Source organism: Peromyscus leucopus, chromosome 3 (assembly GCF_004664715.2).
Source record: "Peromyscus leucopus breed LL Stock chromosome 3, UCI_PerLeu_2.1, whole genome shotgun sequence".
Classification (NCBI taxonomy): domain Eukaryota; kingdom Metazoa; phylum Chordata; class Mammalia; order Rodentia; family Cricetidae; genus Peromyscus; species Peromyscus leucopus.
In genome coordinates, this window is record NC_051065.1 from 132884521 (window position 1) to 132909348 (window position 24828).

The following is a 24828-nucleotide window of genomic DNA, read 5'->3' on the forward strand; positions in this document are numbered from 1 at the left end:
CACACACACACACACACACACACACACACAGCCACTGAGTGACTGCTCAGGGATTACTAATTGCTCTTCCTGTCCAAAAGGTCATCCCCTCCTAAAACAGGCATTGTTCCAGGGCTATTTAGTCAACTCATGAACTGAGGTGTAACTTAACTAAAAAATTTAGTTTACTCAAAACAAACTCTCAATTTTAGCGCTTGTAAGGTAGAACAAAACTTGGCTTCCAATGCAGATTTTTACATTTTTCTTTTTTCTTTTCTTTTTCTTTTTTTTCTCTTCTTTTCTTTTTTTCCTTCTTTTTTTGGTTTTTCGTCAAGACAGAGTTTCTCTGTGCAGCTTTGGAGTCTATCCTAGAATTCACTCTGTAGACCAGGCTGGCCTCAAACTCACAGAGATCCTCCAGCCTCTGCCTCCCGAGTGCTGGGATTAAAGGGGTGTGCCACCACACCCCACAGATTTCTTAAAGGTCATGTTTTGAATATTCTTTCAGATGTTTCTAGCCCCAGAATTCTTTTTGTTTGTTTTGTTTTGGTGTTAGATAAGGTCTTAAGTAGCCCAAGCTGACCAAAAATTCAACATGTAGCTGAGGATGGTTGGAAACTCCTGACCCTCCTGTTCTCACTTCCTGAGTTGAGGGATAAAGGGACTGAATCACAGCTCAGAGCCACAGACTCACGTGGGCAGAAAGTCCTGATCTCTTCAGCATCTTGGACAACTGGACAACTGTAGCCATAGCTGGCATTTATATTTACCCCAAAGTTATTTTCTGGTCACTTGAAACTAGAGAAATGGCTTAATGGTTAAAAGCACTTACTACTCTCTTTTTAAAAAGACAAGGTTTCTCTGTGTATCTTTGGCTGCCCTGAAACTCACTCTGTAGACTCAACTGGCCTTGAACACACAGAGATCCCCCTGCCTCTGCCTCCTGAGTGCTGGGATTAAAGGTGTGCACACCACCACCACCACCACCACCACCACCACCACCACCACCACCACCACCACCACCACCACCACCAGCTCAATAGCTACTCTTAAAGAGGACCAGATATCAGTTCCTAACACCCATGCTGGGCATTTCACAACTATCTGTTGTTGTACCCAGATCGTGACTCCCAGAGAGACCACCAAAGACGAGCATGCCGGAATGCAAAAGCAAGGTTTAATTCTGGATATCCAAAAGCAATACAAGCCTAGGCAGGGACTTCGTCCAATACATCCAACGAAGTGGAGGCTGGAGGAAGTGCCTGCCTATCTGCAAGCTCAGTTTTTAAAGGAAAAAAATCACAAGGTTACATCATTTAGGGGTGCTAGTACGGGTACAATTCTGATTGGCTTGCTTCTAGGGACTTCTAGAAATTACTTCTAAGGGAGTGGTTGCCCGCCACCATTTCTCATTGGCTGCTCTCAGGTGGGGGCATTTCTGTGGTCAGTTACCCTGGAAACCAGGGTTGGAACATATTATAGTCTGGCAGTCATTACCTCCTGACTACCTTGTGACTCTGTACTTTTACACTTCCTGGTTTCTGGAATCTAGACTTCTTGTTTCAGTAACTATTGGCCTATTCCTAGAAGGAGAAATCTCAGGCCTTAGTTTTTGGGTGAAAGCATTTTGGTCTTATTTCTAAGATGGCTCATTTTGGTCTCACGCTGTAACTCTAACTTTAGGGCATCTAATAGTTTCTTCCTCTTCAGACATTCGTGGGCACAGCGACACATGTGGGTTCACATATATACATACATGCAAAATACTCAGAAACACAAAATAAACAAATCTAAAATAATAAAACAAAATCATATATATATATATATATATATATATATATATATATATATATATTAGGCATGGTGGCACACACCTTTGATCCCAGCATTTCTAAGGTAGAGAGAGACAGGAGGATCTCTGTGACTTCCAAGCCAGCCTAGTCTATATAGCGAGGTCCAGCCTAACCGGGGTTACATAGTGAGACAGTGTATAAAGAAATGAATGAGTTAATCAAACAATAAATCAATAAAACCAAACTCCTTCCCTGTGCCAAGATGTGGTGAAGAGCCCAGAAAGCTTTGGTTAGGGCTGGGGATGGTTGAATCTCTTCCATTTATGCCACTTGGCGGCCAGGAAGTCCCAGCCAGCTCTGTGTGGATTTACAGAAGGGACAAACTGCTAACATAATGAAGTGGCCTGAGGTGTGCTCACTCCAGCTTCCCTTGAACACAGAGAATGCAGTCCTGACTTTGCCTGGGCATGCTGGTGAGTGTTATGCCCAGATTGTAGGGACCCCCAAAAGACCACTACAGAGATCAAATCCTGCATGTAAAAGCAAAGATCCTTCATTTCAAGCTCCAGAGCTTGGTCCCTCTGTCTGTCCGAGGCAGCAGTGAGAGCAGAGAGCCCTGAGCTCAGGTGGGTTATCTGTAAAACAAAAAAATAGATGTGCTAGACTCAAGGACATCTGACCACCTTATCTAATGGTTGGAATGTTTGGAATGCCAGGTACTTCCTCACCCCTGGGTGGATCCCTGGGTGGGGTCAGCTAAAGGCTTTTCCTGGATCTGGGTGTTGCCTGTCACAGAAGCTGTGTCTAGGCCCCTAAGCCTGTCATGGCTGCTGGGTGGTCAAGCTACTTTGGGGCCCCTTCACAGTGGGCACTGCCTACCAGCGTGCGAGGGTTTGTTAAGCCCAACAGGGCTGCAGCTCCGTATGACAGTAAATTCTTTCACTTACGCTGACCAGGGATTAGCGTGGGGTGAGGAAAAGGAGACTCAAGATGAACATGAAGATGCTGGTCCTACTTTAGAAGGAGAGAAGACACAATCTCTGGATTGTTCCCCTCCTGACCCTGTGCATCCCCACTCCCTCGCCCGTTTCTGAAGACAGGACATAAAGGCTAGAGTCCGATAGCACGTCCCTGGGCATTTTCAGCAGTGAATCCGAGGAAACTCTAGATTTTAGAAGCTTACATCAGACAAAGGTTTGGAAAGTTTGTTCTTTAGGAGACACAACACAATTATTGCTCAGAAGAACACCTGAGTGTTACCCCAAAGGTAATTAGGTACAGAGCTCACAGAAAACGCACTCCTTACTAAACTGACTCTCTTAAACTTAGAAAAGAGCATTCCTTACACAGCGCCCCGCAGTAGGATAGTGAGAAAAACCCATCCCCTAAGCCTGGTCTGATTGACTTGGTCAAATGACAGATAAATTAAGTCCATCTGAAGAATCTGATCTCCAAATGGGATTTTTCATTTCCCTGAGACTGTAGTTTAAGAATAGCACGTGAAGTAAGAAAATAAGACTGAGATTCCCCCCCCCCCCACGGCTGGTGAACTTGGCAGCTCACATGGAAAATGAGCCAGCTCTTCCCCAGCTGAACAAATTCATTCAAAATGATTTCATAGTTTCCTTCCTCTCCCTCTAGAATTTAGGAACCATTTCCCAAGGAGTCAAATATGTGTGTGTGTGTGTGTGTGTGTGTGTGTGTGTGTGTGGTGTGGTATGTGGTGTGTGTGTGTGTGTGTGTGTGTGTGTGTGTGTGTGTGTATTTCTGAGGTTTTAACCCTTTAAGAGAGAAGCTATTTGGGCTCCAGAGAAAACGGCTCAGCAGCACGTACTGCTCTTGCCGAGAGAACCAGTTCATTCCCCGGCTTCTGTGGCAGTCAGTGGCACATAATGGTGGGTATCTCCAGCTCCACGGAATCCAAAGCCCCTTCCGGCCCCCACATAGGGCCAGAGAGATGGGTCAGTGGTTAAGTGCATTTGTTGCTCTCGCAGAGGACACAGGTTCGGTTCCCAGCGTCCACATGGTCGTTCACCACCTTCTGTAACTCTAGTTCCCGGAGATCTGATGCCCTCTTCCGACCTCTGCAGGCACCAGGCACAAATGTGGAGCATAAATATACAGGCAGGCAAAATACTCATACACATAAAGTGAAAACTAAAATTAAAAAAACTTTTTAAAAAAGGTATTTTCTCTGTTTTCTAAGAGTACGTAGGATAATGCAGTGGTGACTTTTTATGCAAATTCTGTTGGCAGAAGTCGGTTCAGCCTTACTTAATTGGAACTCAGGGGAAATGGTTGTGCCTGATATTATCTGAAGTTCAGTAATTGAACTAATATGGTTTTTCAGATACCTGCCAGGGAAATACTAATGCAGGTGGATTAAATAATACAGGGCAATTTTGTTTTTGCCTTAGTGTTGCAAAATGGAACAAATGAATTAGGAATCACTAGTTGTTAGGGAATGTTAGCCTTCAGACCCGGCCTTGGGGACCGCCCAGTGTCCTGACAACGCCTTTTTTTTTTTTTTTTTTTTTTGGTTTTTCGAGGCAGGGTTTCTCTGTGTAGCTTTGTGCCTTTCCTGGGACTCACTCAGTAGCCCAGGCTGGCCTCGAACTCACAGAGATCCGCCTGGCTTTGCCTCCCGAGTGCTGGGATTAAAGGTGTGTGCCACCACCTGGCGCCTGGCGTGACAACGCCATCTTAAATAAAGTCCTTTTTAAGAGAAAGCCTCACCCCCTTCTTCCTTCCTCTCTCCCTCTCTCTCCAGGAGGCTGCCACACACCTCCACTTTCTTCCCCCCTTTCCTCTCCCCTCCCCCTTTAATGATAAACTTTCCCCGTGGATGTTATGTCTGCATGGTGTGAGTAACTTTCCACTGTGCCACGTCGCCGCTGGCCACGTCTGCATGGCGTGTCTCCCTCACCCACCGTGGAGCACCTTGGTTCAAACCCACCAAGACCACCTCGTGCTGTTTTACAACTAGTTGAGGACTGTTTCCTGTTGTAGTCTAGTTAGAATCTTTTGGGGGTATTGTGACAGAGCGAGATAGTACAGAGTTTCCTCCGTGTTGTATTCTTGCAGAGGCCATGTTAGGCAGGTTTAACTAGAATTTGATCTCCTTGATGGGGAATCCCATGGAAAATTGCCCCTCTCTATTCTATGTCAAACTGTGTAGAATCCCCTCCAGCTAACTGCTTATCTTTTTTTTTTTTTTTTTTTTTTTTTTTTTTTTTTTTTTTTTTGAGACAGGGTTTCTCTGTAACAGCCTTAGCTGTCCTGAAACTAGCTCTGTAGACCAGGCTGGCCTCACTCACAGAGATCTGCCTGTCTCTGCCTCCTGAGTGCTGGGATTAAAGGCGGGCACCACCACTGCCCGGCTCTAACTGCTTGTCTTAGCTTCTGTTAGTCTCTGGCTTACAAGAAGCTCCCTCCACACCCCCATGTTTCTTCCTCAAAAACCCTGCGTTCTGGACACCTGGGGCTACACCTAGGTCCCTGAACACTTGGGTGTAGTATTAATCCTTGTTGATTAAAGCAAATGGTAAATGGTATAATGCCATGAACCGGGTATAACTCAGCCGGCAGAGTGCTGACTCAGCACGCTTGAGGCCCTGAACTCAATCCTTAGCACCTGATAACTGAATGTGGAGACACATTACTGTAATCCAGCTCCCAGGAGACGGAGGCAGGAGGATCAGAATGTCAAGGCTAGCTTCAGGTACACAGAAAAGTGGAAGCTAGTATACACGAGGTCCTGTTTAAATAAAAACAAATACATAAATAATGAGAGTGATGTCACAGGAGAATCATCCTGGTCTGGAGGCTGAGGCATAAGGATCTCAGATTAAGCCGGGCGGTGGTGGCGCACGCCTTTAATCCCAGCACTCGGGAGGCAGAGGCAGGTGGATCTCTGTGAGTTCGAGGCCAGCCTGGGCTACCAAGTGAGTTCCAGGAAAGGCGCAAAGCTACACAGAGAAACCCTGTCTCGAAAAACCAAAAAAAAAAAAAAAAAAAAAAAGGATCTCAGATTAAGCCCATCTAGGGCAACTTAGCTAGACCCTGTCTCAGAAATAAAAGACTGAGAAAAAGCCTGGAGCTATAGTTCAGTGGTCATGGTTTAGGGCTTGTATAATGTGCAAGGCTCTAGGTTTAATCTTCAGTACTTAAAAAAGAATAGAAAATGCCCAGGAGGTCATCAATGCTTTGCATATTTGATTTTTTATATACAATTTTTTTGTCAAGACAAGGTTTCTCTGTGTAGCCCTGACTGTCCTGGAACTCATTTTATAAACCAGGCTGGTCTCAAACTCAGAGATTCACCTGCCTCTGCCTCCTGAGTGCTGAGATCAAAGGTGTGTGTCACTATCCTGGTCTAATTTAAAAAATTTAAAGTTATGTGTGTGTGTATGCCTGCTTGTATGTCTGCCACGTGCACACAGTGCCTAAGGAGGCCAGAAGAGTGTCAAATCCCCTGGAACTGGAGTTATAAGCTGCTGTGAGCTGCCCTGTGGGTGCTGGGAACTTAACTCAGCTCCTCTGCAAAAGCAGCAAGTGTTCTTAACTACTGAGCTGTCTCTCTGGCCCCTATTTTATTTATTTATTTATTTATTTATTTATTTATTTATTTATTTATTTATTTATTTATTTTATTTTATTTTATTTTCCGGAGCTGAGGACTGAACCCAGGGCCTTGTGCTTGCTAGGCAAGCGCTCTACCACTGAGCTAAATCTCCAACTCCCCTGTTTGATCTTTTAAATGACATTTTTTATGTAGGGTGTGTGTGTACAGCATGCATATGGAGACCAGAGGATAATTTGTGGTTGTCATTCCTCTCCTAGTATGTGGATCCCAAGGATCAAACTCAGGTAGTCAGGCTTGGCAGCAAGCTCCTTTACCTCTGAGCCATCTTGCTGGCCTTGCTGTATCTTTTTGTAAGATGAACACATAGCTAAATTCCATCAGCCCTGCCCATGTTCCCTTGCAGATCCGTTAATGTCCTTCTATGAAACCTCCTATTCAATGACTTAGGAACACTTTGGCTTCAGGAACTGTGATCTGTTTGGACAGGTTGACTCAATTAGGACACAAAAGGCCTATGAAAGCATTGTCACAAAATTCCTCAAAATTATGCAAAAGTCACATGATCTTCTTGAGGTAGGGTTGAGATACAAACAAAGTGGTTCTCTTTCCTCTGTGTCATGAAGTGTAATTGCTTCATCCTCATGATTGCTTTGAAAGAGTCAATCAGGCTTTTGTCAAAGCGGATGCTACTGCATTATGGTTGAGTTTGCCTAGAGAAGAGACCCAAGGCCTAATAGGTAGTTGGGGATCAGAAGCCCGGAGAAGCTCAGGGCCCCATTGTTCAGACTGGGCCTCTGAGGGGAAAGCCAGCAGTTTTAATTAATGGAAAGTTTGTTAGGCTCATCTGTGGGGGTGGGGGTGGGAGTTGGGGGCTGGTTGGTAGGACCTTGAAGAGGAAGGTGGTGTCTACTGCTCTATCAGTGGAAAGATGAAGAAGGTCTTACAGGAGTGCTGCACAGGCCCTGTCTACACAGCCTCCCTAAGTTTCCCAGGATACTCAGCATCATTTGAAATGACAAAGCAGGACCTGGGGTGGGCTCAATGGAAGATTTGCCTCTGTTTGAATCTTCTGGACCATGGGGGAACAGACCCTAGAGACCGGCCATGGTGTCATTCACAGGACAGGGCAACAAATTGAACTTGCTGGTTCATACTTGGATTTCTTGATTGTTTTGAGACCAGGTCTATGGAGCTCACAATGGCCTCAAACTCACTATGTGACAGAGGATGAGCTTGAACTCTTGGTCTTTTGCTTCCACTTTGAAATTGCTAGATTCACATTCCTGTGTCACCATACTGGATTTAGATCCTTACAGACAATAATACAGTTAGCCAGGCATGGGCCAGGGGATCACAAAGAATGAGTCTAGGCTACTCCATCACAAAAAGACAAACAAGCAAATGCAGTTATTTCACCTTTGAATTTTTCTTTATTTACCATTTGTCTTAGTTAGGGTCTATCCCTCCCATTTTTTTCCCAGCCAGGGTTTCTCTGTGTAGCTCTGGCTGTCCTGGAACTTACTCTGTAGACTAGGGTCTCACTATGTATCCCTCTATGGCCTGGGGCTCTCTATGTAGACCAAGCTAACTTTGAACTCTAGAGATTCGTCCTGAAGTAAAGGAAGTAACACCATCTTGTCATGATCTTATCCTAACTCCATTTTATGTCTGTTCAGGCATTTGTCAGCCCCTAGTTCCTGAACAGTCAGGTCTTCCTTGGCAATACATTTTGGAATTTCCATAACACTGACCATTGAGGTGGTATTGTGTTCCCCGAAATATTGTGCACCCTTATAAACTTATCTGGGGTCAGAGACAGAGCAGCCACAATATTAAACATAAAGGATAGGCAGTGGTAGCACACGCCTTTAATCCTAGCATTCCAGAGGCAGAAATCCATCTGTTCAAGGATATAGACAAGCATGGTGACTCACACCTTTAATCCCAGAAAGTGAGCCTTTAATCCCAGTGAGTGAGGCAGAAAGCAGAAAGATATATAAGGTGTGAGGACCAGAAACTAGAAGCATTTGGCTGGTTAAGCTTCAGGCTGGTTAAGCTTCAGGCTTCTAGCAGCAGTTTAGCTGAGAGCCATTCGGATATGAGGACACAGAGGCTTCCATTCTGAGGAAACAAGACCAGTTGAGAAGTTGGCCAGGTGAGGTTAGCTATGGCTTGTTCTGTCTCTCTGATCTTCCAGTGTTCACCCCAATAACTGGCCTCAGGTTTGATTTATTTAATACGACCTTTTAAGATTCCTGCTACATCCATGGCCCAGATGCATAACCAAATATCTGCTGAATGAGAAGCCAAAGCAAATGTTACCACTAGAAGTTTCCCTAACAGACAACTGACAATGTCATTGTGGTTTTTAACTTTAAAAAATGTTCTAGGCCGGGCGGTGGTGGCGCACGCCTTTAATCCCAGCACTCGGGAGGCAAAGCCAGGCGGATCTCTGTGAGTTCGAGGCCAGCCTGGGCTACCAAGTGAGCTCCAGGAAAGGCGCAAAGCTACACAGAGAAACCCTGTCTCAAAACCAAAAAAAAAAATAAAAAAATAAAAATAAAAAAATGTTCTATTCGCCAGGCGGTGGTGGCGCACGCCTTTAATCCCAGCACTTGGGAGGCAGAGGCAGGCAGATCTCTGTGAGTTCGAGGCCAGCCTGGGCTACAGATCCATCCAGGACAGGCACCAAAACTACACGGAGAAACCCTGTCTCGGGGAAAAATAAAAAAGAAAAACAAAACAAAACAAAATGTTCTACTTGAGGCTGGAGGGATGGCTCAGCAGTTAAGACGGCTCCCTTCCCACCACTCACAGCCTCCTGGAACTCCAGTTCTGGGGGACTTGAAACCCTCACATGGATGTATGTGGTGGTATTCTAATCATACTGAAATGTGATTTTGATTGTATGTTAATAAATAAAGTTGCCCGGGGGTCAGAGCTATTAGAGCCATAGCAAGAGTGTGGCGGTGGTGGCACACGCCTTTAATCCCATAGATCTCTGTGTGTTCAGGGATACAGCCAGCATTGGAGATATATGCCTTTAAGACCTAGGGGGCTGTACATTCAGACAGTGACGAGGCAGTCACGTGTTTGGGTTTACAACCAACGAGAAGGCAGAACAACATACTATAAAAGAAACGAACAGACAGGATATAGTCTCTTTCTGGAAGCTGGGACACCGAAGGCGGAAGGGTGAGATTTTAGCTCTGAGCTCTGACCTCTCGGCTTTTTCTTTTACATTGTTTCTGTGTTACTTATTTAATAAGACGGTTGGTTACATCAATAGATGTACATGCAGCCAACACACCAATGCACATAAAATACGAATAAATGAATCATTAAAAAAATGTTCTGCTTGCCGGGTGATGGTGTATGTCTTTAATCCCAGCACTCGGGAGGCAGAGGCGGGGAATCTCTGTGAGTGTTATGCCACTAAGCAAATGTGCCACATGCAACAGGTTTAATGGGGGGAGGGAAAAGGCCATGTTGAAGTGGGGACATGAGAGAGGCAGGCCGGCAGACGGACAGACAGACCAGCGGGCACTTTTAAGGGGTGCACATGTTGCACAGCTGGCGGTGGGAAGGCACCTGGCCACAGGCGATGACGTAAGGGAACTGCCTTGGCAGACGCTAATACCTTCTGCTGTGGCTTTCTGGATTCAAATCTAAATGCTTAAATGAGGAACTGGGTCTGGAGAGATGGCTCAGTGGTTAAGAGCATTGGCTGCTCTTCCAGAGGACCTGGGTTCAATTCCCAGCACCCACATGGCAGCTCACAAATGTCTGTAACTCCAGGATCCAACACCTTCACACAGACATACACACACACACAGGCAAAACACTGATAAACTAAAAATAAATAAATTTTAAATGAGGAATTGGAGAGGTGGCCCAGAGATTTTAAAAGCCCTTGCTGCTCTTTCAGAGGGCTGGAATTTGAATCCTAGCACCCATGTTGTGCACATCATGACCCCCTGGTAACACAAGCCTCCAGTGGATCTGATGCCCTCTTCTGGCCCCTGTAGGAATATATATATATTCTGCACACACGTGGCACATATACACATAATTTTTTTTTTCCAAGACAGGATTTCTCTGTGTAGTTTTGGTGCCTGTCCTGGATCTGGCTCTGTAGACCAGGCTGGCCTCAAACTCACAGAGATCCACCTGGCTCTGTCCCCCGGGTGCTGGGATTAAAGGCATGTGCCACCGCTGCCCTGTTAAATAAATGCTGTAAGCCAGCTTGGGCCACAGAGTGATTTCCAGGAAAGGCGCAAAGCTACACAAGAGAAACCCTGTCTCGAAAAACCAAAAAAAAAAAAAAAAAAAAAAAAAAAATAATAATAATAATAATAAAATAAAAAAAATAAATGCTTTAAATGAAATACTAAGAGTGTGGGGGCAGGGAAGAATCTGTCTTCTCCATGGTCCTGAACCCATGTCCAGATTAATAAGTCTGAGTCCTTGTTAGATGGTGTTATGCCCAGATCTCGGAGACCCCCAAAAGACCACCACAGAGACCGAATCCCGTACATAAAAGCAAAAAACCTTTATTCAAGCTCCGGGGCTCAGTCCCTCCGTCTGTCCGAGGCAGTGGTGAGAGCAGAGAGCCCTGAACTCAGGTGGGCCAGAGTTTTTATCATAGCAGAGGTTGGGGTGAGGGGATTCCCAGGGTCCAGGACCCTGATTGGCTGACAATTGTCTAGGGGTATCTGTAAAACAAAAAATAGGTGTGTGCTAGACTCAAGGACATCTGACCACCTTATCTAATGGTTGGAATGTTTGGGATGCCAGGTACTTCCTCACCCCTGGGTGGCTCCCTGGGTGGTATCAGCTTAAGGCTTTTCCTGGATCTGGGTGTTGCCTGCCAGTAAGCCTGGCACAGAAGCTGTGTCTAGGCCCCTAAGCCTGTCATGGCTGCTGGGTGGTTAAGCTATTTTGGGGCCCCTTCACAGTGAGCACTGAGGGGTGTTTGGAGTTTTAGAGCCAATGTATAATCTCAAAGCCCTATCAGCTAATTTTAGGTAGTCTCCTCTCCCTGAAGTGTGTGTGTGTGTGTGTGTGTGTGTGTGTGTGTGTGTGTGTGTGAGAGAGAGAGAGAGAGAGAGAGAGAGAGAGAGAGAGAGAGAGAGAGTCTCCTGTAGTCCAGGCCAGCTCTTGACCTTATCATTTCTCCTTCTGAAGCTTGGGGATTGTGGGCATATGCTACCACACACCAGCCCAGAGCAATTTCTCCTGCTGAAAGGTTTCCTGTCCGGCCTGTCAGCAAGGCTGGGCTTCACACATGGCTAATGTGTCATCTTTGAAGGCAAGATCCAGCAGGCAGCAAAAAGAGCCAGCATGTGTGGAGCATCTCAAGCTGGGTGGAGCCCCTGAGCGGGACAGAATTGGTTAGAGAAAGTGGCTTTGGCCAGCCTCTCAGTAGAAAAAGCAGCTACAGCATTATCCTCTCAGCTACCTGAAACACATTAACAACTTAAAGGCTCGGTTTTGCAGAGGCTAGCATTCTTTCCTCAGGGATCTAATCTCCCTTTCATTAAGCAGCACTTGGGTGCCCGCTCCCGCAGCACATATGCTAAAATGGGAACGGAAGATTACCATTAAAAAAGAAACACGGGGCCCGATAAGTGACCAGCGGAGTAAAGGCACTTGTCACCAAGATTGATGACTGGAGTTCCATCCCTGGGAACCTACAAATTGCCCTTTGACCTCTCCATTCATGCACCACTCCCCCCCCCCCCCAGCCCCCAAATGCCATCAAGACAGCTCAGTCTGCCACCAAGCTTGATGACAGGAGTTCAGTTCCTAGAGCATATAGGATGGAAGGAGAGAACCGCCCAACCTATGCCTGCACCCCAAGCACAAAACAATAAAAATATAAGCAAGTTCTTATAAAGGGCCGGGAGTGGTGATGCCTCCAAACACTTGGAAGACAGAGGCAGAAGGCTTTCTGTGAGAGGAGGCCAGCCTGGTTTTTGTTTTGTTTTATTATTATTATTATCATCATCATCATCATTTGTTTTGAGACAGGGTTTCTCTGTGTAGCCCTTGCTGTCCTGGGACTCACAGAGATTCGCCTGCCTCCCAAGTGCTGGGACTAAAGGTGAGCACCAGCCTGGTTTTTACATTTAGTGTCAGTTCAGCCAGGGCTACATAGTAACACTCTAAGAAACAAAACAAAACGCCTGGGGATACTTTTGATACATAGTTTCCTGCTGAAAGACTACACTTCCTAGGTGTTAGGAGCCTGTGGCTCCTCCAGCTGCATGACCCCACAAGCAAAGTTCAGTAGCTAAGCAAGGGGTTTGCCGCTCACATCATCAGTGCGATGCGTGATCATGCGAATGCACGCAGCGGCTGGGTCACACAGCGCATGCCTGGTGTGGCTCCGTGAGCCCATCTGCACGTGTGCAGGGGAATCCTTAAAAAGTCGGACACAGACTCCTCCCCTCTCTTCTGCTCTCTCCTCTTACCCACCCCCTCTCCTCCACACGTGCCTCTTCCCAGGCCAGGTTACTCTCTTCTGTCCCCCCCCCCCCATTAAAGCTCTGGTACTGACTGGCTTTTGTTGCGGCTCGTGACCTTTCTGGAATGGTAACCAGCGCGCTTATCATTTTTGAAAACACTAGGTTCCCTCTCGGACTGTAGAAGTCATTTCTGGCCCCAACAAGGAGCTCTGTCCCATCTCCTGTAGGCATTTTGGCCATCCACACACGTGGATTTTAATCTTTTTCATGACTCTGGCTTTCAGCCCCACTAAAGCTGGAAGACCCCCCCCCCCATTTCTGCTGGGCCTCCAAACTTCTATTTATTCCTAGCTTAGAGCATAGAACTCTGTTGGCTTATGCTTTTGGCCCACTGTGTTTCTGCCTCTCCAAGACTAAAAAAAATCATGTTTGTATCTTTAATAGGTAAGAGGTAAAAGTTCAGGTTGTCTTTCCCATTTGCAGACACACACACAAACTGGTTACGGGTATGTACATCACTGGGCTCAGTCTTACAGAGATTCAAATGTCTTTTGGGTGAATAATATTGAAATTTTTTTCATGCTGTTTTACTCTATTGAAAAGGCTGGGGAGCTGGAGAAGTGGCTCAGAGGTTAAGAGCACTGGCTGCTCTTCCAGACGTCCTGAGTTCAATTCCCAGCAACCACATGGTGGCTCACAACCATCTGTAATGAGATCTGGTGCCCTCTTCTGGTATGGGTGAAAACAAAGCACTCATATAAATAAAATAAACAAATATATATATATAAAAAAAGGAGCCAGGCGTTGGTGGCGCACGCCTTTAATCCTAGCACTCGGACGGCAGAGCTAGGCGGATCTCTGTGAGTTTGAGGCCAGCCTGGGCTACCAAGAGAGTTCCAGGAAAGGCGCAAATCTATGCAGAGAAGCCCTGTCTCCAAAAACCAAAAAAAAAAAAAAAAAAAAAAAGAAAAGAAAAAGAAAAGGCTGGCTCTGGAGTTGGAATTTGACTCACCTGCTCCAGACCCAAGCATCTTTGCTTACAACTATCCTCCAAAGTCTCTGTCCTGGGTGAGGTGGGCTGAGAGAGGCCTCTGTAACCACCACAGCCTGCAGAGGGAGGCAAGAAGGCAGTTTTGTTCAACACAACGAAGTAGCCAGTATTGATTCAAACTTTGCGAGTCTGATACTGAGTAGTTTATTTTAGGCATATTTAAGCACAGAATAATTTTGGGACAACTTTCCTGGTGATAATTAACTCAATCCCATGTGTACAATAAAATACAAAGTAAACCGAATAAAAGGTAGACTGACTACATCAGAACTCTTTGTGAAGCACGTGTGGCACCTCCCAGAGATGGGTTCTGTAGATCGGCAAGCTCATCATACGGGTCTTGAGGAGGATCTGGTGTGGCTGAAGCCAGAGAGAGCACAAAGGTCACAGGCTATTAACCCCACATGCTCCCAGCCTTCTGGGGGGATAACAGCTGATGCATCCCTTCCACAACTAAAGCAGCTAGACTGAAGCTTTTTTTGTGACAATTAACCTGTCTCACCAGCTCTCATCAGCTTAACACCCTCCAGGATCAGCTCAACTCTGTGACTGCTGCAGTACTCCAAGGTTAAAAAGGACCAGATCTGACTGCTGCCAAGGAGTCAGATCTGTGCCCTCCTTGAACAATGCTGCTTCCACACCGCCAACAAATCCTAACTGGTTTGAAATGGTGCCTAGAGACACAGGGACCAGATAAAACTTCCTTCTGGTCCTCACACCCATGCTTTTACCGTTTTAAATGTTTTACTTACTGAACTTCACCCTAGACCCAAACACAATGTTCCACACAAGCTCTCCTGATAGCTCACACCCTCTCATAGCTCTGATTGCTCCTTATACATCTGTGTGGTGGTTTGGATGAAAATGGCCCCCATAGACTAATAGGGAGTGACATTATTGGAGGTGTGGTCTTGTTGGAGGGACTGTGTCCCAGGGGTGGGCTGGGGTGGGGTTGGGTTTTGAGACTTCAGCTCAACCCAGACCCAGTGTCACTCTCTATTCCTGCTGAGCTGGATGTAGAACTCTCTGCTCCTTCTCCAGCACCATGTCTGCCCGCCTGCTGCCATGCTTCCCAGCATGATGATAGTGGACCAAACCTCTGAACTGTAAGTCAGTTCCAATTAAATGGTTTCCTTTATAAGAGTTGCCGTGGGTGGTCATGGTATCTCTTCATAGTAGTAGAAACCTAATTAAGACAATCTGCAAAAAGACCTTTCACCTTTTCACCCCAGGCCAGATGCAAGTCTTTCCGTTAGTCTGTTTTCTCCTGTCCCCTTCCTCTGGCACACTGTAGCTCCCTGCCACTTCTGCTAGCTCATTTCAATTCATTCCTGCCAATGGGACCAGTCACTGCCACCCTGAATCAACTCTATGTCCACTTCCTCTCAGAGGCCCACTCCATTTCTCCCACCCTTTTGCCTCCTTGTCCCTCAGCCTTCCCAGAAAATCTCTTAGTTCTACTCTGTAACTGAGTCATCTGCTTACAGGAACTCAGAGAGATCCACCTGCCTCTGCCTCCCAGTGTTGGAATTAAAGGCATGTGCTGTGGATATGGCACTGTATGCTGTGAATGTGGTGCTCTGATTAGTTAATAAATAAAGTGCTGATTGGCCAGTAGCCAAGCAAGAAGTATAGGCTGGACAAAGAGAGGAGAATTCTGGGAACAGGAAGGCTGAGAGAGGAGTAGCCAACCAGACACAGAGGAAACAAGATGTGAAGGCCAAACTGGGGAAAGGTACCAAGCCACATGGCTAGACATAAATAAAAATTATGGGTTAATTTAAGTGTAATATCTAGCTAGCAAGAAGCCTGAGCCATTGGGTCAAACAGTTTTAATATATTAATTAAATTATATTATATAATTATATTATATTAAAGCGTCTGTATGTTTACTTGGGTCTGGGTGGCTGTGGGCCGGGTGGAACTGGAGAAAACTCCAGCTACAGGCATGCGCCACCACTGCGCAGCGAGGACCCCCCTCTTTAATGGACTCAGAACTACCCCCTCCAACAAAGGCCCTCCTAAGCAGAAAACAACACCCCTACCTTGCATTTTTTATATTCTCTGAGTTAGGAATGAGTCTCCTGCAGAAAAACTACACCTCCCGGCTTCCCTTGTGGACTACGTAAGTAATTGGCTATATCTCCTAGGTTCTACAGATGTGTAAGTCATTTCTGCCCTGTAAGAGGGGGCACCCCATCTTCCTCTGTAGGCCTTTTGTCACCTGCACAGCAGTGACAAAAGTGTTCCCTCACTGTGAAAAGAAGCATGGTCCTGCCTGAGGTCAGACCAAGCCTGTCTGCCTCCCTTCTCTGCAGCTGCCTGAAAATCTAACAGCTGCAGCACGTGCCCTGGAGGGGTATGTCAAAAGCCTGTTAGAGGGAGACCTTAGGAAAGAGCCCAGACGGCCCTACCCAGAGACCGGGGAGCACTGAGTGGTGCACACACAGGAACATCAGTCCCGCTCTATCCGATGCCGAAGAGAGCTGCCATGGGCTGGAACCCACGCCATGGTTAGTCCTGCCAGCTGTTAAAGTCCCTTGGCCTTTTCAAGCTTCTGGTCGACTTTTCAATGTGAATTACTTTATAATTAAAACTTCAGAATTGACAAATGAAAAAAAAATGCCTACTTTAATAAAAATCCAAACCACATCCTACAGATTTAACCAGCATGACGAATTCAAGGAAAATTTGGGAAAATTCCAAAGTACTTTACTTTAGCATAACAAAAAAGTTTCTGCATTCAGTGACTCAGTTTGGGGAGGGGGTCAGGCAGCTCAGTTGGCAGAGTGCGAGCAGCCAGGGAGCACTGGGTCTGTTCCTAGGACCACATGAAATGGGTCACGGTGGTGCAGGCCTCCAAGGCAGAGTCAGAAGTGATCGGTTCTGCTAGATCTGCTTCCAAAGTTCCTGTAACACTGAAGATGATTTACAGATTTTACATCGACTACTCTACCTTAGGAAAATCTGTGGGGCAGAGCTAGAGGCATTGCTCAGGTTAAGAACACTTGCTGTTCTTCTAATGGACCCAGGTTTGGTTCCCAACACCCACATGGGGCAGATCACAATCACCTGAAACTAGTTTAAGGTGATCAGAAGCCCTTCTGGCCAAGGGCACATTCACACACGTGGTGTACATACATATACTTAGAAATATACAGGTAAGATAAAATAAGTAGGGTCTGGAGAGATGTCAGGGATTAAGGGTGTATACTGTCTTTCTCGAAGACCTAAGTCCGATGACCAGCACCCATGTCAGGCAGTGTGAGAATGAAAGCTATGTTTTAAGTTTTAGTTACTGTGCCTAAGAGAGCCATGAAACGAAAATGCCTCTGACCTATAAGCCCTTGCCCAAGGACCAGGCACTTCCTGAGGTGCTGGAGGCTGTTGTTCAAGTGAGATAACAAGCCACATGTTTTCACTTCCCTAGCCAAGTTTGTTTGACCCACCTGCAGCAGATGTGCTTGACCACACGTAGGTGGGAGGTGCGTGGGCAGGAAATGCATCAGGATGTATGCTTACCCCAGCTTGGATGTAGGTGGGAAGTACTTAGCCTTCTGGGTTTGCCTTTATAAGCACCTGGCTAACATAGTTCATGGCCATCTTCTGGGAACCCCAGAACAGACTAGCCAGAGTCCATCATGCTGGCCGGCATTTAATTAAAGCTTGCTTCAATTTGGCTCAAAATTGTGGTAGTGGAAATAACAGTAGCTCACAACTTCCTGTAACTCCAGTTCCAGGAGGATCTGATGTCTATTGCCTCGGTGGGATCCTGAACTTGTGTGTACAAACATACACAAACACACTTAAAAATAATAAGCAAATCTTTAAAAAAAGAAAAAGAGGCCCTCCCTCCCCAAACTCAAACCCTTAAAGAAGCCCAAAGAATCCCTGGAAAAAAAACAAAAGATCTCTCATTATGGCAAAGCTGCCTTCTATCATGTTATGACTGAGGGGGCAGAGTCTGAGACTTTTGTTTGACACTGTTACATAAAGATACTGTGTTTACAGATTCTGAGCTTGCAACACTGTTCTGACCTGTTTTCACTGACCTACAGACTTCGGCTAAGCACACTGTTTCCTTTTGCGGCATGAGTTTTTATTCATCTGCATTTTGAATTATGTCTACATCCTCTTTAGTGTACTATGGGATGGGGGACTGCCTTGACCAGGGCCAACTTGGTTGGAGCTCTCCTGCACGGGAATCCAGAAAGCATCACATTTCCTTGTACTCCGTGAACAATACACAGTGTGAACAAAAGGTTGGAGAGGAAGGAAACGTAATTGATTCTGAAGAGCGTGAACATCTGCAAAGAATGTTTTCTAAAGAAACCATCTAAAGAAACCATCTCTGAGGGCCCCACTCAAGAGAAACAGTGTCTAGTTCCCCACGGCAGAGAAGCAGCCCCTCCCCCCATGTTCACTCTCAGCCCACTGGGACTGCAGCTTGGAGACATAGAAACAGGGTAGGAAACTTCACAAAACTAACTCCGCCCATTGGTGATGAGCTGATGGATTTATGGGAAGTCAGAACAATGATATGGTGGTCTACACTGTGTCATGAAGTGGATGACCGTGGTCAGCACCATTTTCTTCCCTGGCCTCAGGTTCCTTTACTCTGTCATGGGAGGGCTGGACACATAAGGCCTTTTAATGGCGCTGCCCAGGGAGGCAGGATTAACACACCACTTTTCACTTGGGTCTCTGATTTTTTCCCCCTCTTTTCTTTTTCTGGTGTTGGGAATTAATCATCATAGGGACTCATACATGCTGGGAAAGTGCTCTACCTCTGGGCTACATTCCAGGTCTCAGATTCTCCATTTTAAATGACAAGGAAAAAAAAAAAGACTCTAGCCAGAAGTGGTGGCGTACACCTCTAATGCCAACACTTGGGAAGCAGAGGCAGGCTGTCTTTCAAAGCCAGAGCTACATAGTGAAACCCTGGGGGCTAGGGGGAAAGAGAGAAAAAAGATTCTAACACAAGTGATTTAAGAACATCAACATTTATTTAACATGATAAAAAAGAAATGAGATATGAACATTTGCATTAATCTCTAGTAAGCAGCCTTTATTACATGTGCTCACTGTGTGACATCTACACAATGAACATAATTACATCTGTACACAGACTGAGTACTGGATCTAAAAGCCTGCTTATTGCTGTACACATCTATTCCAATGACGTAAACATCCAGTACTTCAGAATACCTACACTTGTAATTGTTTTGCTTTTTAAAGAAAAGCTACGAAATAGCATTTGTGTTGAAGCTGACAGAGTATGGCAGTAACTGCTGACGTTGCAATCTGACCGAGGAAGCATTATAGCAGAAAACAGGACATACTTCACTTAGCAGTAATAAAATGGCACATTTTAAATATATTATATAAAATTTTTACAAATCAAGTGTCAAACAAAGTACTGCAGTAGCCAAAATGGGAGGAAAGAAGGAAGAAAACAAGCTTCACAGGAAAGTACAGCTTTGCCGAAAAGCCAAAGGAACATAAATTCACCTAGACGTAAGCATCCAAATCTGGGAACTGCAACTAAGCAAGCTCTGGATGGAGCGCAGGAGAAAGCACCTTGACCGGTGTGTTCTGAACTCATAGCAGCAAGCCGGTGGAGGATGGTGACCTTGAGACTACGGAGTGCACATATGGGCCATTAAAGCTATTTTGGAATAAACATTTTCCAAAGGTGATAAAACGATGCTCTGTGGTCAGAAGCATCAGAACTATGAATTTCATAGATTTAAGGTATACTGTACAACATCTTCTTACATGGCTGAGGGTCCACAGCTTCAGCTCTGTGTGCTCTCAAGAGACGTCAGTGCAGCTGAAAACCAAGAGAGGGGAAATTACTTTTGACATCTGCAAAGCTAATGAACGGCCGTGTCCCAAAGTAACTAAGACGGCACAGCAGAAGTGACAAGCATGGCCTGGAAAACCCTAACACAGAGCACTCAGAGGGCACTTTCTTTCTCTCCACTCCAACTGAGAATGCAGAAGTGTGACACAATTAAATAGCAATCAGGAAAATGTCTCAGATTTGTTGCTGAACAGGTCAATAAAGCAGGCATAGCTTTGCCTGACTTCACGAACTAATTTACTGAACCACCCCACAGCAGCTGCATTTTTGGGGATTCCTACATCCCACCAAAACTACGAGTACAGGAGAACATGACAGACACAGTGGCAAAATGTAAGTAGTGACAGTGTGTGCCACAGGTTAGCTGTGTAGGGTGGCCACTTAACAGGAGATGAGAAAAGATCTGCTGATGTCTGTGCCTGGATCTAATGACCAATGCCACTTGGAATAAAAGTTCAAAGACAAAATCCAATAACAAGTTACCAAACTGGAGAATCTTAAGCTCTGGCCATCCTTTGTTAGAGGAATGGTTATTGTGCCAGAAGTTATAGCCTGTTTAGTAAGCCAAAAAATACTTGTGAATGGCTTTTTGTTTTGATGTAGAGCCTCATGAAGCTCAGGCTGGCCTGGAACTCACTTTTTAACCAAGGATGACCTTGATTTTTTGATTCTCCTGCCTCTGCCTCCCAAGTGCTGGGATTACTGGTGTGTACCATCATGGTGGTTTGAAGGAAAATGGGCCCCAAAGGGAGTGGCACTATTAGGAGGTGTGGCCTTGTTGAAGGAAGTGTGTGGCTGTGGTGGTGAGCTTTGAGGTCTCCTATGCTCAATCTAAGCTAGTTCAGTTCACTTGCTGTTGCCTGTGGTTCAATATGTAGCAGCTCCTTCTCCAGCACCATGTCTGCCTGCATGCTGCTGTGTTCTCCTCTCTGATGATAATGGACTGCACCTCTGAACTGTAAGCTGCCACCTCCAGTAAATGTTTTCCTTTATAAGAGTTGTCATGGTCATGGTGACTCTTCACAGCAATAGAACACTGACTAAGACAACCATCATGCCTGGTTCTGGGAACTGAACCCAGACTCTTCATGTATGTTAGGTATGTGCTCTACCAACTGAGCTACATGTTTAGCTCCTGTAGATAGTGTTTTGTTGTGAGACAGGGTTTCCCTATGCAGCCTTGGTCCCTGAGCTCACTATGTAAACACCAGGCTGGCTTTAAACTCAGAGATCTAGCCATGTCTGGCGCTCAGGTGCTGGTGGGTTAAAGGTGCATGTCCCCACACCTGGCCCTGTGAATGGTTCTCAATGTCGGTCTCTTCACTAACGTAAGTCTAGGCCATCCATTCGGCCGCATGGCGTGTCTGTTTCCCTTGTCTAGTGTTAGTCTGTCACCACTGTCAGCTATAAACTATCAAGAAGTTTAGGGAACGGAAAAGGCAAGACACAGATAGACCTGTCATAACAGGTCACTCCTAACTCTAGTAAGCGTCTCAACCCCGTGCAGAGGCTGAACTAAAACCCACAGAAGCATCTGGGCTCTACACAGACAGCCTCAAATCAAAGTTGACATCACAACGATTCTGGACAAAGAGACGAGATAGGACAAAAGTGAGGGTGAAGACGGATTCCAGACCCCGGGCCCTGCTGCGAGAATGGGCAGGTTAAATTAGAAGATTTTCTCTCTGTGTGTGTGTGTTACCACTTCCGACTCTTGGGAATTTATGGTGACTGAAAAGCTCCCCGCACTGTAACAGGTGGTAGATGCTGAGAAAACATGGAAAAGCCATACGAATTCTCATTCTGCTTTAGTTTTTCAGGAATAGGAAACTATTTACTCATCAGCACAGAATGGCAGTAGAGGAAGCACTGTCTACGTTGTTGATAAGCAGGCCCGGGTCAGTGAGAGAGCTTAGCAATGCAGACCCCATACTTAACAACTCGAGGGCAGATCCCAGAGCCGACAGATCCACAGAGCTGTCTCTGGCCTTCACACACGTGCTGTGGCACACTCATGCCTGTCACACACATACATCGCACAGTAGAACAAACAAACAAAGGAAGCAGCGACTCAGAAAGTTATCCTCAATTCTAACACCAGTCTCGGGGCCCCACAGGAGAGCGCCTTCTCCTCTGCTTCCTGGCCTGCAGCAGCGCCCTGGGATTTCAGTGCTCTACCACAAACTGCATCCTAACCGTGCAGCATCACTTCGGCCTCTGAAAAACCAAGTCACACCAAGCTTACTCACCAGGCAGAGGTGCCAAACTAAGTGCCCAACGATGCCCTGGGAGTATGAAATGACCACAAACGCCTCCTCAGCCCTGAGCTCGGGCAGGACGGCAGGAGGTCTGGCCCAGGCCGGGAACTGAGGAAAACACTGTCACAGACCCCATCTCTCCAAGGCCAAGGTCAGAAATCTAAGCTACCGTCTGGGCTTCAAATACAGGCCTGGTGCGCTGGCAGTGCACAGCCCGGAGTTAATTCACTTGTACTGCTGTTCCAAGAAATGGAGACAATCCAAGTACAACACTCCTGACACAAGGAACCAAAGAAGACATACTTCGGAGACTACACACACATGAAATGTGATCCTTCTGTGAGCTTTGGCGGAGTAGGCGGATCTGGTGATGCGGAGGACTCAGGAGACGCGGACAGACTTTTCACTAAAATACACCAAGAAAACAGAAGATAAGTATATACACACAAGCATATAGGTATATATAAACATACACATACGTTGTTTTGAACAAAGCTAATTGATATTTAGTGTGTGTGTGTGTGTTTGTGTGTGCATGCTTGCGGGGTCAGAAGACAGCTTAGAGATCCAACTCGGGTTGCCAGGCTTGGTGGCAAGTGCCTTTACTCTGAGCCGTCTCTCCAGTCCAGAGGCCAGAAGATGACGTTTTTTAAGACACCATGAGAATGGCTCCTGGTGCTGTGATCTCCACAATGCCACAGGGCTGGGGAGGGGTGAGACATTTGCTTTCTCTTGTTTTTGGAGGCGGGGTTTCTCTGTGTAGACTTGGCTCTCCTGGAACTTGCTCTGTAGACCAAGCTGGCCTAGAACTCGGGATCTGCGGGTCCCTGTCCCATCTCTTCCAGAGTGCTGGGATTAAAAAGCCATGCTTTCCTTCCTGGCATTAAGGCCAGCTGCCAGCTGTCTGTTCCACCAGCTAAGTCCCAAAGAGCTGTTAATGTTGCGGGTTCACCACCACAGCACTCTGGTCCAGGCTGCACAGCGGCAAAGGGCTCTGCTGACCACAGCTGAGAAGCCCTGTGCTCACTGCCTGCTCAGTACTGAAGGCCCCCTGGGAACACGGCTCACACGGACACTGCTCAGGATGGCCCTCGGGACCTGAGCTCACTGCTGTTCCTCTTTGGTGTCAGGCTGTCCTGAGGGTGTGAGTTTAGAGGACTGCAGTGTGTCTTGCTTGCAGAGTGTAAGAAGCAAACATCTATCCGGGCGGTGGTGGCGCACGCCTTTAGTCCCAGCACTCGTGAGGCAGAGGCAGGCGGATCTCTGTGAGTTCGAGGCCAGCCTGGGCTACCAAGTGAGTCCCAGGAAAGGCGCAAAACTACACAGAGAAACCCTGTCTCGAAAAAACCAAAAAAAAAAAAAAAAAAAAAAAGATGCAAATATCTCAGCGGCCAGGTACAGTGTGCACACCTTTAGTCCCAGCACTCAGCAAGGAGAGGCAGGCGGATCTCTGAGTTTGAGGCCAGCCTGCTCTACAGAGTGAGCTCCAGGACAGCCAGGGCTACACAAGGAAACTCTCGCACTCTTCCCGCCCACCGAAGCAGCACAGCAGCAAACAGTTTAAAAGCATACCTAACCCCACTCCAATCCTCCAAAACTCCACCAGAAAGAAGAAAAAAGGTTCAAAAACACGAGAACCCTGAGGCTGAAGCCTAGGGGTGAAGAACTTGTGTGTGAAGGCCAGGCTTCCAGCCCTACATTCACACAAAATACACAAGAAAGACAGAGAATAGCACCCAACCGTCCACTCTCTAATGCGCTACGGACAGTGGGATACTATGCCACTGGAATTCCAGTGTGCACCATGCCATCAACCAGGCCGGAGCAAGCACATCGTCCTGTAACTTCAGTATCAGGTAACAAAGTATCAGGTTGTGGGTTCCAAGAGTCCAGGCCTGCAAGCAGGAAAAATTGCCATGTAGGAAGGCATTGCTTGAAGACTTTGTTTTAGCCTGGCGGTGGTGGTGGTACACGCCTTTAATTCCAGCACTCAGGAGGCAGAGGCAGGTGGATCTCTGTGAATTTGAGGCCAGCCTGGGCTACAGAGTGAGTTCCAGGAAAGGCGCAAAGCTACACAGAGAAACCCTGTCTCGGAAAAACAAACAAACACAAACAAACAAAAAAAGACTTTGTTTTAAATTATGTAGTTGGGCATGGTGGCACTTCTTTAATCCCAGCACTAGGGAGGCAGAGGCAGGTGGATATCTTTAAGTTGAGGCTAGCCTCATCTACAAAGTGAGTTCCTGGATAACCTGGGCTATTACATAGAGAAACCCTGTCTCAAAAACAACAAACAAACAAACAAATCTGTATGTCTGTGTAGAAGTGGGTGCATCTGATCTCAGGTGCTCAAGGCATCGCATGTGGTATCAAAGTATGTCTTTAGCACCGAGCCATCTCTCCAGCCTGATGAGTTTTGAGACAAGGTCATGGCACAGTGCAGGTTGGCCTTGAACTTCCTCAACCTCCAGAGTACAGGAACTGCAGGTGAGTCACCATGCATGTGAGAACCAGTTCTTCTGTGAGAACCAGCCCTCTGAGCCTGGGTGGCAGAGGAGCAGGGACAGCTGCCTCTTCCTTGTGGACTCCCCGTGTAGAAGCACCCACTGAGGGAAGCAGGAGGTGTGCATGTACCTGGGGTCTGATCCTCTCTGGGAACCTCAGGAGGTGACTCAGAAGAAGCGCAAGTTTCCTCCTCTTCATGAAGACTCTGCTGCGCTTCTTCAGGATGGCTTTCTGTCCGATGGTTTGTCGCCTCCACCTCTTCTTGGGGGCTGAGGAGAAGAGACTGGCATGTTAACACCGCAGGACACCATCCGTTCCTTT

The 24828-nt window shown here is 46.5% G+C and overlaps 1 protein-coding gene across 36 annotated transcripts in view; it reads right to left on the bottom strand.

The window, feature by feature from the left end:
* Positions 1-18865: 18865 nt before the first annotated feature.
* The window catches only part of Plekha5 (pleckstrin homology domain containing A5), a 185638-nt gene continuing 179675 nt past the window's right edge, over positions 18866-24828 (bottom strand). For 16 of the 36 annotated variants that reach the window (XM_028872222.2, XM_037204031.1, XM_037204034.1 and 13 more), the window contains 3 exons: positions 24637-24776; positions 22306-22408; positions 18866-19711 (listed from right to left, as the gene is read on the bottom strand). In XM_028872222.2, coding sequence (XP_028728055.1) covers positions 22314-22408; positions 24637-24776 — 235 coding nt within the window. In that variant the 3' untranslated portion in view covers positions 18866-19711; positions 22306-22313. The remainder of the gene's footprint in view (positions 19712-22305; positions 22409-24636; positions 24777-24828) is intronic. The other 20 variants (XM_037204027.1, XM_037204030.1, XM_037204013.1 and 17 more) reach the window with 2 other exon arrangements.